At 43.2% G+C, this 12,903-nt stretch overlaps 1 protein-coding gene across 6 annotated transcripts in view; it reads left to right on the forward strand.

Moving 5' to 3' along the window:
* Positions 1-12,903, forward strand: part of DYNC2H1 (dynein cytoplasmic 2 heavy chain 1) — a 491,577-nt gene that overhangs the window by 83,062 nt on the left and 395,612 nt on the right. For all 6 annotated transcript variants that reach the window (XM_077298509.1, XM_077298507.1, XM_077298508.1 and 3 more), the window contains 5 exons: positions 325-452; positions 6,884-7,033; positions 7,326-7,531; positions 8,117-8,272; positions 10,847-10,961. In XM_077298509.1, the coding sequence (XP_077154624.1) occupies positions 325-452; positions 6,884-7,033; positions 7,326-7,531; positions 8,117-8,272; positions 10,847-10,961 (755 nt within the window). The remainder of the gene's footprint in view (positions 1-324; positions 453-6,883; positions 7,034-7,325; positions 7,532-8,116; positions 8,273-10,846; positions 10,962-12,903) is intronic.

Genomic DNA, 12,903 nt, shown 5'->3' on the forward strand with positions numbered 1-12,903 from the left:
AACTTTGTTCCAGTCCCCCCGGCTGCGTATTTCCCGGTGGTTAGACTCCCTCATCACACAGGGATTCCCTATCAAAGAGGTAATTCCTGCATGTGTTGCGGCTGTCGAACAACCAGGAGACATGCAGCCGCGGGGACTCAGACAAAGCTTTCAAGCACGTCGAAGACACTCTTAGCACCCGAGCATGGCGGATAACACCTTATCCCGGCACGTTCACTCATCACTAGTTTTGACCGTGGTAAGTATTGCACCTCCGTGTGCTAAGTGTGATATTTATTTTGCATTGATGTTTGATGTCAGTGGAGACCTTTCCTGTATTTTCAGCTCACCTACACGAGATCGATGCCTTCGTGTCAGACGGGACGGAGGTATTGTCCAGCCGGCCTCAGAGCGTCGAGGAGATCGGAGAAGCCAATATGAAGCATGGAGAGCTGAAGCTGAAAAAGCCGGAGGTACGATCACGCTCCATTATTTTCCGAGACAGGTGTCACTCATCTGTAAGCCGTTTTACATGTATGATTGGAAGGGGGATTGTTTGCCCCCAGTTCCACTCAGTTGTCTCATCTTATTAAATAGGTAAAATTGCAAAGTGGTTGTAAAGACAAGTAACTTTGAAATTTACTTCTTAACTCTACATTTCGTTATCGAGAACAGTGATTTTTTTTTTAATTCTGCGGTCTGTGAACCGTATTTTGCAAATTATTTAAGACGCACCCCAAGTTTAGTTATATAGGAAATTTTTGTTTTTTAAATAAAATGGTGGGTTTTCTTTCCCTTTTTTAATGGTAGCTTACCTGGGGGACTTCCAAATTTGGAGGAAAAAAAGTGCATTTTATAATCCTTAAAAAAAAGCGATGCATGTGTTGTAGATGAAAAATATGCAGCAAATTACACTGTATATGTCAAATCTATGTTTTTCATCTTGCTCTGTGCAAACGTTTTCCACCTTTATTGTCACCCATAATCTGTACAAATCCATTGAACAATAAACTGAAATCTTTTTTGGTGGAAAAAAAACTAAAATAATGTGGTTGCATAAATATACACACACACAAAAGAATACTTTGTTGCATTTCTTTTAGCATTCAGTCTTTTGGTGTAGGAGTCGATCAGCATGGCACATCTAGAATTGGCAATCTTTGCCCACTCTTCCTTGTAGCAGCTGCAGATCTGTCAGGTTGTGTGGACATTTTCTGCGTCCAGCTCCCTTTTCTGGTCACCCACAGATTTTCAGAGGTGTGTTTAGAGTCGTTGTTTTGCTGAAAGGTGAAACTCATCTTCAGCTTTTTAGCAGACACCTGAAAGTTTTGTTGTAGAATTGACTGATACTTGAAACTGTTCATAATTCCCTCCAACTTAACTAAAGGCCTAGTTCCAACAACCGTAGAACAGCCCTAAAGCTCAAAGGTGCCTCCACCATGCCTCATTGTGGGTATGGTGTTCTTTTGGTAATGTGTGCCAAATATACATTTTGATATCATGATCTAAAAGTTTAACTGTAGTTTTAGACCTTAATTCATTTTCCCACATGCGTTTTTCAGACCTAGCTGATTTTGCATGTGTTTCTTCTTTATTGCCACCCTACCCCCCAGACCCGACATATGAAGAATATAGAAGATTATTGTCACAAGCAGTACACAACGAGTACATGACACTAATTACTGCAGCTCCTTTAGTGTTGGTATAGGTCTCTGCAGCTTTCCAGACCAATTTTCTTTATGTCTTCTCATCAATTTTTTTAAGGGATGCCCAGTTTTAGGTAATGTTACTGTTGTGTCAAATTTATGCAAATTCTTGATGATATCTTCACAGTGCTCCATGGTATATCGAATGCCTTGGAAAGTTTTTTTGTTTTTTTTGTAGCTTTTTCCTGATTGATAATATTCAGCAATGGCATCCCTTTGCTGTGTTGTAAGCTGTTCATGGACCATCTACAGGTCCTTCTCAAAAAATTAGCATATAGTGTTAAATTTCATTATTTACCATAATGTAATGATTACAATTAAACTTTCATATATTATAGATTCATTATCCACCAACTGAAATTTGTCAGGTCTTTTATTGTTTTAATACTGATGATTTTGGCATACAACTCTTGATAACCCAAAAAACCTGTCTCAATAAATTAGCATATTTCACCCGTCCAATCAAATAAAAGTGTTTTTTAATAACAAACAAAAAAACCATCAAATAATAATGTTCAGTTATGCACTCAATACTTGGTCGCGAATCCTTTGGCAGAAATGACTGCTTCAATGCGGCGTGGCATGGAGGCAATCAGCCTGTGACACTGCTGAGATGTTATGGAGGCCCAGGATGCTTCAATAGCGGCCTTAAGCTCATCCAGAGTGTTGGGTCTTGCGTCTCTCAACTTTCTCTTCACAATATCCCACAGATTCTCTATGGGGTTCAGGTCAGGAGAGTTGGCAGGCCAATTGAGCACAGTAATACCATGGTCAGTAAACCATTTACCAGTGGTTTTGGCACTGTGAGCAGGTGCCAGGTCGTGCTGAAAAATGAAATCTTCATCTCCATAAAGCATTTCAGCCGATGGAAGCATGAAGTGCTCCAAAACCTCCTGATAGCTAGCTGCATTGACCCTGCCCTTGATGAAACACAGTGGACCAACACCAGCAGCTGACATGGCACCCCACACCATCACTGACTGTGGGTACTTGACACTGGACTTCAGGCATTTTGGCATTTCCTTCTCCCCAGTCTTCCTCCAGACTCTGGCACCTTGATTTCCGAATGACATGCAAAATTTGCTTTCATCAGAAAAAAGGACTTGGGACCACTTAGCAACAGTCCAGTGCTGCTTCTCTGTAGCCCAGGTCAGGCGCTTCTGCCGCTGTTTATGGTTCAAAAGTGGCTTTACCTGGGGAATGCGGCACCTGTAGCCCATTTCCTGCACACGCCTGTGCACGGTGGCTCTGGATGTTTCCACACCAGACTCAGTCCACTGCTTCCTCAGGTTCCCCAAGGTCTGGAATCGGTCCTTCTCCACAATCTTCCTCAGGGTCCTGTCACCTCTTCTCGTTGTACAGCGTTTTCTGCTACATTGTTTCCTTCCAACAGACTTACCATTGAGGTGCCTTGATACAGCACTCTGGGAACAGCCTATTTGTTGAGAAATTTCTTTCTGGGTCTTACCCTCTTGCTTGAGGGTGTCAATGATGGCCTTCTTGACATCTGTCAGGTCGCTAGTCTTACCCATGATGGGGGTTTTGAGTAATGAACCAGGCAGGGAGTTTTTAAAAGCCTCAGGTATCTTTTGCATGTGTTTAGAGTTAATTAGTTGATTCAGAAGATTAGGGTAATAGGTCGTTTAGAGAACCTTTTCTTGATATGCTAATTTATTGAGACAGATTTTTTGGGTTATCAGGAGTTGTAGGCCAAAATCATCAGTATTAAAACAATAAAAGACCTGACAAATTTCAGTTGGTGGATAATGAATCTATAATATATGAAAGTTTAATTGTAATCATTACATTATGGTAAATAATGAAATTTAACACTATATGCTAATTTTTTGAGAAGGACCTGTATAAGGAAAATCCTTCTAGAACAGATAAACTTTATATGGGGTTAATCACAATCACTGTAAATATTGTCGGCTGTGCACTGACTACTATGTAACATGCGTGTAAATCTGATTAAATAATTCTGAACGGATTCCTCTTGGTGTGATTTTTATTTTTTTTTCATGCAAAAACCTGGCATTTTAACAGGTATGTGTAGACATTTACTTACACAATTGCAAAGCATGTAGTAAGTTTAATATGCCAGCTGCATCACTCTGCTGCCCCACTGGAATAATATTTCTTGTGATGGTTAAAAGTTGTAGGGATATGGCATATGGCGCATCATGCAGGAGAAAAGTCTGTCCAAAAGTATAAAATATTTCATTCATCTCAGACAATGTATTTTAGGACCATTCAAGTCCCTCTGTCAGGTCAGTGCAAGTCATGTAATAACATTTACAACTGATGTTTGTTATCCCTGAACTCAGCTGGTGTGGCTGTGCTTCCTGCTCTTTGCTTTGATACTGTTTCACTTGTCCACCAACACACCAGTTTTTTTTCTAATAGAGACTATTCTAAGATTAGTGACCTAGGGATTCTGTTATATTTAATGACCGTGCTTGGTTGGGCTTTTGACACCATTCTTTCCTTTGTGACTGTTCATATCCTAACACGCTGCTTGCGGCAGTGCTGAGGCTGCTGTAAGCACAGGACTTCATTAAATAGCCCGGGCACACAAACTGCCTGCAATTACCTGCAGCTGAATTTAAAGGGACTCTGTCACCCCCAAAATCATATATGAGGTAAGCCCACCGGCATCAGGGGCTTACCTACAGCATTCTGTAATGCTGTAGATAAGCCCCCGATGTATCCTGAAAGATGAGAAAAAGAGGTTAGATTAAACTCACCCAGTGGCAGTCCCGCTGCGGTCTGGTCCGAAGAGCATCGCGGTCCAGTCCGGGGCCTCCCATCCTCTTACGATGACGTCCTCTTCTTGTCTTCACGCTGTGGCTCCGGCGCAGGCGTACTTTGTCTGTCCTGTTGAGGGCAGAGCAAAGTACTGCAGTGCGCAGGCGCCGGGAAAGGTCAGAGAGGGCCAGCACCTGCGCACTGCAGTACTTTGCTCTGCCCTCAAGAGAGCAGACAAAGTACGCCTGCGCCGGAGCTGCAGCAAGAAGACAAGAAGAGGACGTCATCGAATGAAGATAGGAGGCCCAAGACCGGACTGCGACGCCCATCGGACCCGGACCGCAGCGGGACCTCCCCTGGGTGAGTATAATCAAACCTCTTTTTCTCCTCTTTCAGGTTACATCAGGGGCTTATCTACAGCATTACAGAATGCTGTAGATAAGCCCCTGATGACGGTGGGCTTACCTCATATACGATTTTGGGGGTGACAGGTTTCCTTTAATCCAGTCTCCACTTACTCACCCTATAATAAAATGAATCTATATATATAATTGTCTAAGGGGTACTTCCGTCTGTTTGTCTGTAACTTCCGTAACGGAAATCTCGGGTCGCTGATTGGTCGCACCCTGCCGGCTGCGACCAATCAGTGATATTGGGGTGGGATTTCCCTCTTCACTTTTTACTATTGATGCTGCCTATGCAGCATCAATAGTAAAAACATATCATGTTAAAAATAATAAAAAAAAAACAAAAAAACATTATATTCTCACCTTCCGCCGTCCGCGCCAGCCTTTCCCGCTCCTCGCGCCGCTCATGTCCCAAGAATGCATTGCGGCAATGACCCGAGATCACGTGGCGGTCTCGCGAGACTGCTACATGATCACGGGTTATTGCCACAAGGCATTACTGGGAACGGAGCGTCGTGACGAGCATCGCTAAAGACCTGGGCTGGATCCGGGGACTGACGGAAGGTGAGTATATATATTTTTTATTTTCATTGTTTTTTTTTACAGGGATATGGTGCCCACATTGCTATATACTACGTGGCTGTGTTATATACTACGTGGGCTGTGTTATATACTACGTCTCTGTGCTAAATACTACATGGCCTGTGCTATATACTGCGTGGCTGTGTTATATACTATGTGGGCTGTGTTATATACTATCTCACTGTGCTATATACTTCGTGGGCTGTGCTATATACTACGTGGGCTGTGCAATATACTACGTGGCCTGTGCAATATACTACGTGGCTGTGCTATATACTACGTGGGCTGTGTTATATACTGCGTGGGCTGTGTTATATACTACCTCGCTGTGCTATATACTATGTGGGCTGTGCTATGTACTATGTGGCTGTGCAATATACTACGTGGCTGTGTTATATACTACGTGGGCTGTGTTATATACTACCTCGCTGTGCTATATACTATGAGGGCTGTGCTATATACTACGTGGGCTGTGCAATATATTACGTGAGGCCCACGTGAGGCTGTGTTATATACTACGTGGCTGTGCTATATACTATGGGCTGTGTTATATACTGCGTGGGCTATGTTATATACTAAGTCACTGTGCTATATACTACGTAGGCTGTGCTATATACTACGTGGCCGTGCAATATACTACGTGGCTGTGTTTTATATTACGTGGGCTGTACTATATACTACCTCACTGTGCTATATACTACGTGGGCTGCGCTATATACTATATGGGCTGTGCAATATACTATGTGGCTGTTTTATATACCACGTGGTTGTGTTATATACTGTGTGGCCTGTGTTATATACTGCGTGGGCTGTGCTATATACTGCGTGGGCTGTGTTATATACTAAGTCACTGCAATATACTACGTGGCTGTTTAATATACTACATGGCTGTGTTATATACTACGTGGCCTGTGTTATATACTGTGTAGCCTGTGCTATACAGTACGTGGGCTGTGCTATGTACTACGTGGCTGTGCAATATACTATGTGGCTGTACTATATACTACGTGGCTGTTTAATATACTACATGGGCTGTGTTATATACTGCATGGACTATGCTATATACTACGTGTTGGTCGCGCCCGGCCAGCCTCAAACAATCAGCGACAGGCGCAGTCCGGCCGCGAATTGGCGCAGGATTTGAACCTCGCTTCGCTGATTGCTCGCGCCCGGCTGGCCGAATCCTGTGTATTCATTGCATTATTCTAAAATCTTCATAAATAAACTACATACATAATCTAGAATACCCAATGTGTTAGAATCGGGCCACCATCTAGTAGTGTTATATTTGAGGATGAAAGGAACTAATTGAAATCATCATACTGATATACTGTATGTATTATATATTCTTATAAAGTGCAACATGAAAACTTGTAACTATGTAATAACCTTTAATTACTACTGCTTCAATTAATGTATTTTACAAATCCTTATGCTTTGTACATATTGTGCATCTGACAGATTCTGCCGTTATTCAAGGAAGCTGAAGATAAAAACCGATTGCTGCGCTCCGTTGCAGGGGGCGGCTTAGACACAATTGGTAATCTACGTGCAAAGTGGGATAAGTTTGAATTAATGATGGAGAGTCATCAGCTGATGGTTAAAGAGCAGGTACGTGTCTGTGGACTTTCGGTGGTACATGGGGGCCGCTTTTGTACTTGTGGCTGTGCCTTGTTCTGTAGCTAAGTGTTAGTCCTGCTTCATTCACTTGAATGGGGCAAATTTCATTGATTTTCCTGGGAAAACCCAGCTTTATTTTTGGCTGAATCTGTGATAATTTACACATTTATTTATTTATTTAGTTTTTTAGTTACCTTTTTCCATAAAATGACCTAACGCCAGGACCAGTTTGGAATGAGGTTGTCTACATTTCAGCTTTATTTTCCATTTATCGTTCCTTTAGATTGAGATAATGAAGGAAAACGTAAAAACCAGGGTGAATATTTATATGCAAGAACTTGAGAAGTTTAAAGCCCGCTGGGATCAATTCAAGCCAAACGACGACATTATTGAAACTGGAAAAGAAGATGTTTTGGAGAAAAGTGCCCAGTCAATAAAAGAAAAGAAAATGGAGTTTGATGAGCTTGAAGAAACAAAGAAAAAATTAATGTAAGTTATTAAATATATGTTCTTTTAAAAATACTTGTGGATTTTGAGTGCACATTTCACACCCAAAATGCAGTAAACATAATACATCATGAAAGAGACGTAGAGACCTGTGCTTCTGTTTACTGTTAAGTGTTTAATTCACTCCAGAGCTGGATTCACAGCTACTCTGTTTAGTTCTGCTGAAAAAATGTCACAGCTACTCCGTTTAGTTCTGATGAAAAAATGTCCTCTGTGCTTCTTCTGTTTCTGAACATGTGCAGTTTGTGTGTGATGTGTATAGGAGACATCATAGCAACTAGTTTACACCTACTAGCTCAGAGACAACTGAAAATTACAGACGGTCTGTAAAAGGGAAACTGGTGAAAAATGCAGGAAACGCATTGCAGAATAACTATAATTGGTGTTATTTCTCATGAACGCACATGACACATTTTCTGAAAAGTCTCCAGAAATAATGGGTACGCTTTGAGGCCATTAAAGTTATCTGGAAGTGATGTTTTTACTTGTTGTTAGTATTATGTTGTTTTCCTGACATTTCTTTTATAATTACTGTGATAAAATATATTGGTTTTTTTAATCTTCCAGGGAGGACTGCATACATTTTGACCTGGAGGCTCCCGATTTCTCCCTCGCAGATGAGATCCGCATTGACATTGATGGCTGCAGTAAAACCTGGTCTTTATATGAGGAGTTTTATCAAGGGTTTAATGAGAAGGCGAGGGAAGACTGGATCTCTTTCAGGTACATCTTCCCACCATTAGTGAATCCACAACATCAAAAACTGGTTACATGTATATAACTCCGGTGCCGACTTATGTTCCTTTGGTTGATGCAGCTACTGCTTTATGGTTACTGACTATAAACAGCCTCCTCGGTGAGCGGTCTTCTCTTATAGTCAGTGGTTACCTGTGACCAAGGCCACACACAGCATGAGACTAAAGGGGTTGTCCAGCCTTAAGTTACAAGTCTGAAGTCCCTTCATGTTCACTGTGAGGATTCTCCATCAACTGGAGCAGCAAAATGTGACTTCATGCATGCAATTAGCACTCTCCCGGCCACTATCTGACAGATGTGCACGGACTCTCTCAATATACTTGGGCTGCACCCATCTGGTCGGCACGTAACCAAATGAATGCAAATCACATACTTGCAGTTATGCTCCCGGTAGTAGAGAATCCTGGATCCTTACACTGCACACAATTTGATCTTCTTGAGGAGCTTGGGAATTAGAAGGAGGTGGTGGAGAAGACAGATAAGGGAGGCTGAACTGAGCCCAGGATGTTGCCAGAGCGTCAGAATCGATCACTAGGGGCTCGTGAGACACGAATTGCAGGACGTTGTTGCCCATTCTGGACACCATCAAGTCCATGTTGAGGGTGCCCCACCAGAGACAAATCTGGGAGAAGACGGTCGGTCTAAGAGACCACTTGCCGATGGAGATACCTTCAAGGATGAGAAAATCGGTGGGAATGAGTACTGCTAAGGGAACCTGGATGTTCTGTTTGGCCCAAATCAGGATGTAGGACACCTGCAGCATGACAGATCGGCTCTGTGTTCCTCCCTGGTGGTTGATGTATACCACAGCTGTGACATTGGATGCAGATAAGGCTGCCCTTCAAGAGGTCTTGCCAATGAAAGAGGGCCAGCTAAATGGCTTTGCTCTCCAGAAGGTAGATAGGAAAACAGGATTCATGGACCATCCAGCGGCCCTGAGATACTGGAAGACAGCTCCACATCAAATAAACCAGAAAGAAGCAGGCTTACCAACACCAGTCCGATCACAAACGCACATTTAGAAGTATGCAGAAGACCCCCATTATAAAGCCAGGGGGCAGCACGGGTGCAAACTACTTATGAAAGCAGCCACTCACAAACCTACCAATTCATGGGAGGGGGCTGCCTCGTAAAAAATGCACACTAATGAGGCTTAAGTAGGACGCCAGTTACACAGATAGGTGTGATGCATTGTCCGGCTTACGCCCTATTAATGACGCCCATAAAATTATGTCAGGCGGGCTGTCCAGCACTATAGGAGTGCACCCCACAAGGACAGAAGCCCCAGTTCACCCATCCTACAATAAAAGGTTGGGTGAACAGTGTCCGAAATCCATACCTAGGAATACTAGGCGTTAGGCCGGGATCAGAGACGACTTTGATCAGTTGGTGATCCAGCCAAGAGAGGACAATGTATCAAGAGTAAGATGAAGACTCTCGCAACAGTCTTGGTAAGATGGTGCATTGATATGAATGCCATCAAGATAATGAGTGAACATAATCCCTCTGGTGTGGAGTATAGTTATGAGACATCCGAAATAGGGAAACTAAAGAAAGGAACGAAAAATATGGGGTATGGCATCTGTAGGCGGATAACTACAATGGAAAAACAGAGCTTATGTACGAAATGTATAAAATTCACATGAATCTTTATTCACCAAAAATTAAAAGAATTTTCAAAACAAGAAACAGATACAAAAAATGCCAAATTTAGAGGCTGCAAAAAAACAAAAACAGTCTAGGGAGCCCTTTAATTCATCTTATACTCATATGTAAGATCTAAATTAGCATAGATATATAAAGTGCAAAAAAGTGCCTTAAAATGAAAAAAATGCTGCTGAAAGGCATGCTAATATATCCATTAATCTTATAAGGTGCTAATTTATATATATAAAGTGCTATTATTTATACTTGCATATAGTATGCCAGCATAATATATAGTTTTAAACCAGAACAACCAGTGTTGTAATAATAAGCTGCACATATACACATAATCATGATGTGAGAAACTTACATATGAGTAGAGTACATAAAAAAAATGAAGATTTCCAGAGCTTTTCTTAGCAGACAGTGAAAAACAGACAGCATGATTTACTTCTTAATTTTACTCACTTATATAGTGCCATTAATTCCACAGCACTTTACAGACATTATCAGCACTGTCCCCACTGAAACTTACAATCTAGATTCCCTATCAGTATGTCTTTGGAGTGTGGGAGGAACCGGAGAACCAGGATGAAACCCACGCAAACATGGGGAAACTCCTTGCAGATGTCCTTGGTGGGATTTGAACCCAGGAACCCCTGAGCCACCATGCTGCCTCAGAGCAGACTAGTATGTAAATAGCAGATCCCTATGTGGACAAGCACCCCAAGACGGTCACATACACAGTTTGCGACCGTGACTGGGCCAAGTTTTAGTATGGCTGTCTGACCCCGGCCATAAACTCTACAACATTTTATACTGTACTGTGGTGTTTTCTGTATATCATACTTCGATATCTAAACTCATCTGGTTCTTAATAATCTTCTGCATTTATAGGAGCAAATGTTACAGCTTTGAAGAGTTCCTCCTGTCCTGGCATGACCGACTGAGAAAAATGGAAGAACATACCACAATGTCTGTGAAGCTGCAGACAGAAATTGACAGATACAAGGTATGACGTTAACAAACTTACGGGACTTTGGGACGATTATGAAACTGTTTTTAAGTAATGTGGACCATGCTTACCGTGTTTCCCCTAAAATAAGCCCTAGCATGATTTTGCAGGATTTTTGAAGTTAGCTTAAAATGTAAGCCCTACTCTCAATACAAGCCCTAGTTACAGTCAGGGCCGGCTTTAGGGAGGCTGGGGGACATACTGGAAAATTACCCAGGGCCCTACTCTCTTAGGGGCCACCCAGCATTTCTATTTAAATTGGCCAATTCATATGTACCTGGAAGCCACGTTAAGGCGATTCTCATTACCAGGACCTAACAATTACAATCCTCTCTTAGAATACAGTCTTCATCTGTATGGGAGCCTGTGAATCCTCTCTTAGACTAAAATCTATATCTCTGTGGAGGGGTAGGGTCCTGCTGTGATTGCGTTTTTGGCAAATATTATGAACACTTTTGTGTTACGTTTTTAGTCAAGTAGGTCTGAAGAGAGCTGAAACCTGGCGTAAAACTTTCCAAAGTGACCGCTTTATCTACATGTTACACGTGGTCCAGAGTGGTCCAATCGTTTGGCTGTGCATACAAAACAGACAATAGAAATTAAAGGGAACCTGTCACCCCGTTTTTTCAAGATGAGATAAAAATAGCGTTAAATAGGGGCAGAGCTGTGCTTTACATTAGTGTATTTTTTGTGCCTTTATTACCCACCTATGCTGCCGAAATACCTTTGTAAAGTCGCCGTTTTGGGCTGTCACTCACGCTGGTCTGGTCATATGGGCGTGGTGACATCGCTGTTTCTCCCCCAGATCTTGCTCAGCTTTCCGTTGGTGGCGTAGTGGTGTGCGCATACTCAACAGGCGAATCCACTGCGCAGCTGAAGGAAAAGAGCGCGATCTGCGCTATTCAGCGGTTTATCGGTGGGCGCGGCCATCTTCCTGAGGCCGCTCGTGCGCAGATGGTAGTGCTCGGCTTCCCGGGGCTTCAGGAAAATGGCCGCCGCGATCTCCATCTGCGCACGCGCGGCATCCCGCGGCCATTTTCCTGAAGCCCCGGGAAGCCGAGCACTTCCATCTGCGCACGAGCGGCCTATCTATCGCATTAAAGGACATCACGCTTTCCCCTGTACCGGAAGTCCGCTGCCTCGGAGTAACCCTCGACTCTGCCCTGTCCTTCAAACCGCACATCCAAGCTCTTTCCACCTCCTGTCGCCTCCAGCTCAAAAATATCTCCAGAATCCGTCCTTTCCTCAACCGTCAATCTACTAAAATGCTTGTGCATGCCCTCATCATCTCCCGCCTTGACTACTGCAACATCCTTTTCTGTGGCCTTCCTTCTAACACCCTTGCACCTCTCCAGTCCATCCATAACTCTGCTGCCCGACTAGTTCATCTCTCTCCTCTCTACTCCTCCGCTTCCCCCTCTGCAAATCTCTTCACTGGCTCCCATTCCCTCAGCGTATCCAGTTCAAATTACTAATACTGACCTACAAACCCATCCATAACCTGTCTCCTCCATATATCTCCGAACTAATCTCCCAATATCTTCCCTCACGTAATCTCCGGTCCTCCCAAGACCTCCTTCTCTCCTCCACACTTATTCGCTCCTCATCCAACTGTCTCCAAGACTTCTTCCGAATATCCCCCATCCTCTGGAATTCTTTGCCCCAACACGTCCGACTATCAACCACATTCGGATCCTTCAGGCGGAACCTGAAAACCCACCTCTTCAGGAAAGCCTACAGCCTGCACTGACCCCGCTGCCTCCTCATCACTACTGAAGCTACCACCTCACTAACTCCGGAGCTCCTACAACCCTCAACCTATTGTCTCCATCCCCACCATCCTGTAGAATGTAAGCCCGCAAGGGCAGGGTCCTCGCCCCTCTGTATCAGTCTGTAATTGTTAGTGACACTTTTGCTTACTGTAAGTGATATCTGTAAC

This window comes from Ranitomeya variabilis, chromosome 3 (genome assembly GCF_051348905.1).
Source record: "Ranitomeya variabilis isolate aRanVar5 chromosome 3, aRanVar5.hap1, whole genome shotgun sequence".
Taxonomy (NCBI): Eukaryota; Metazoa; Chordata; class Amphibia; order Anura; family Dendrobatidae; genus Ranitomeya; species Ranitomeya variabilis.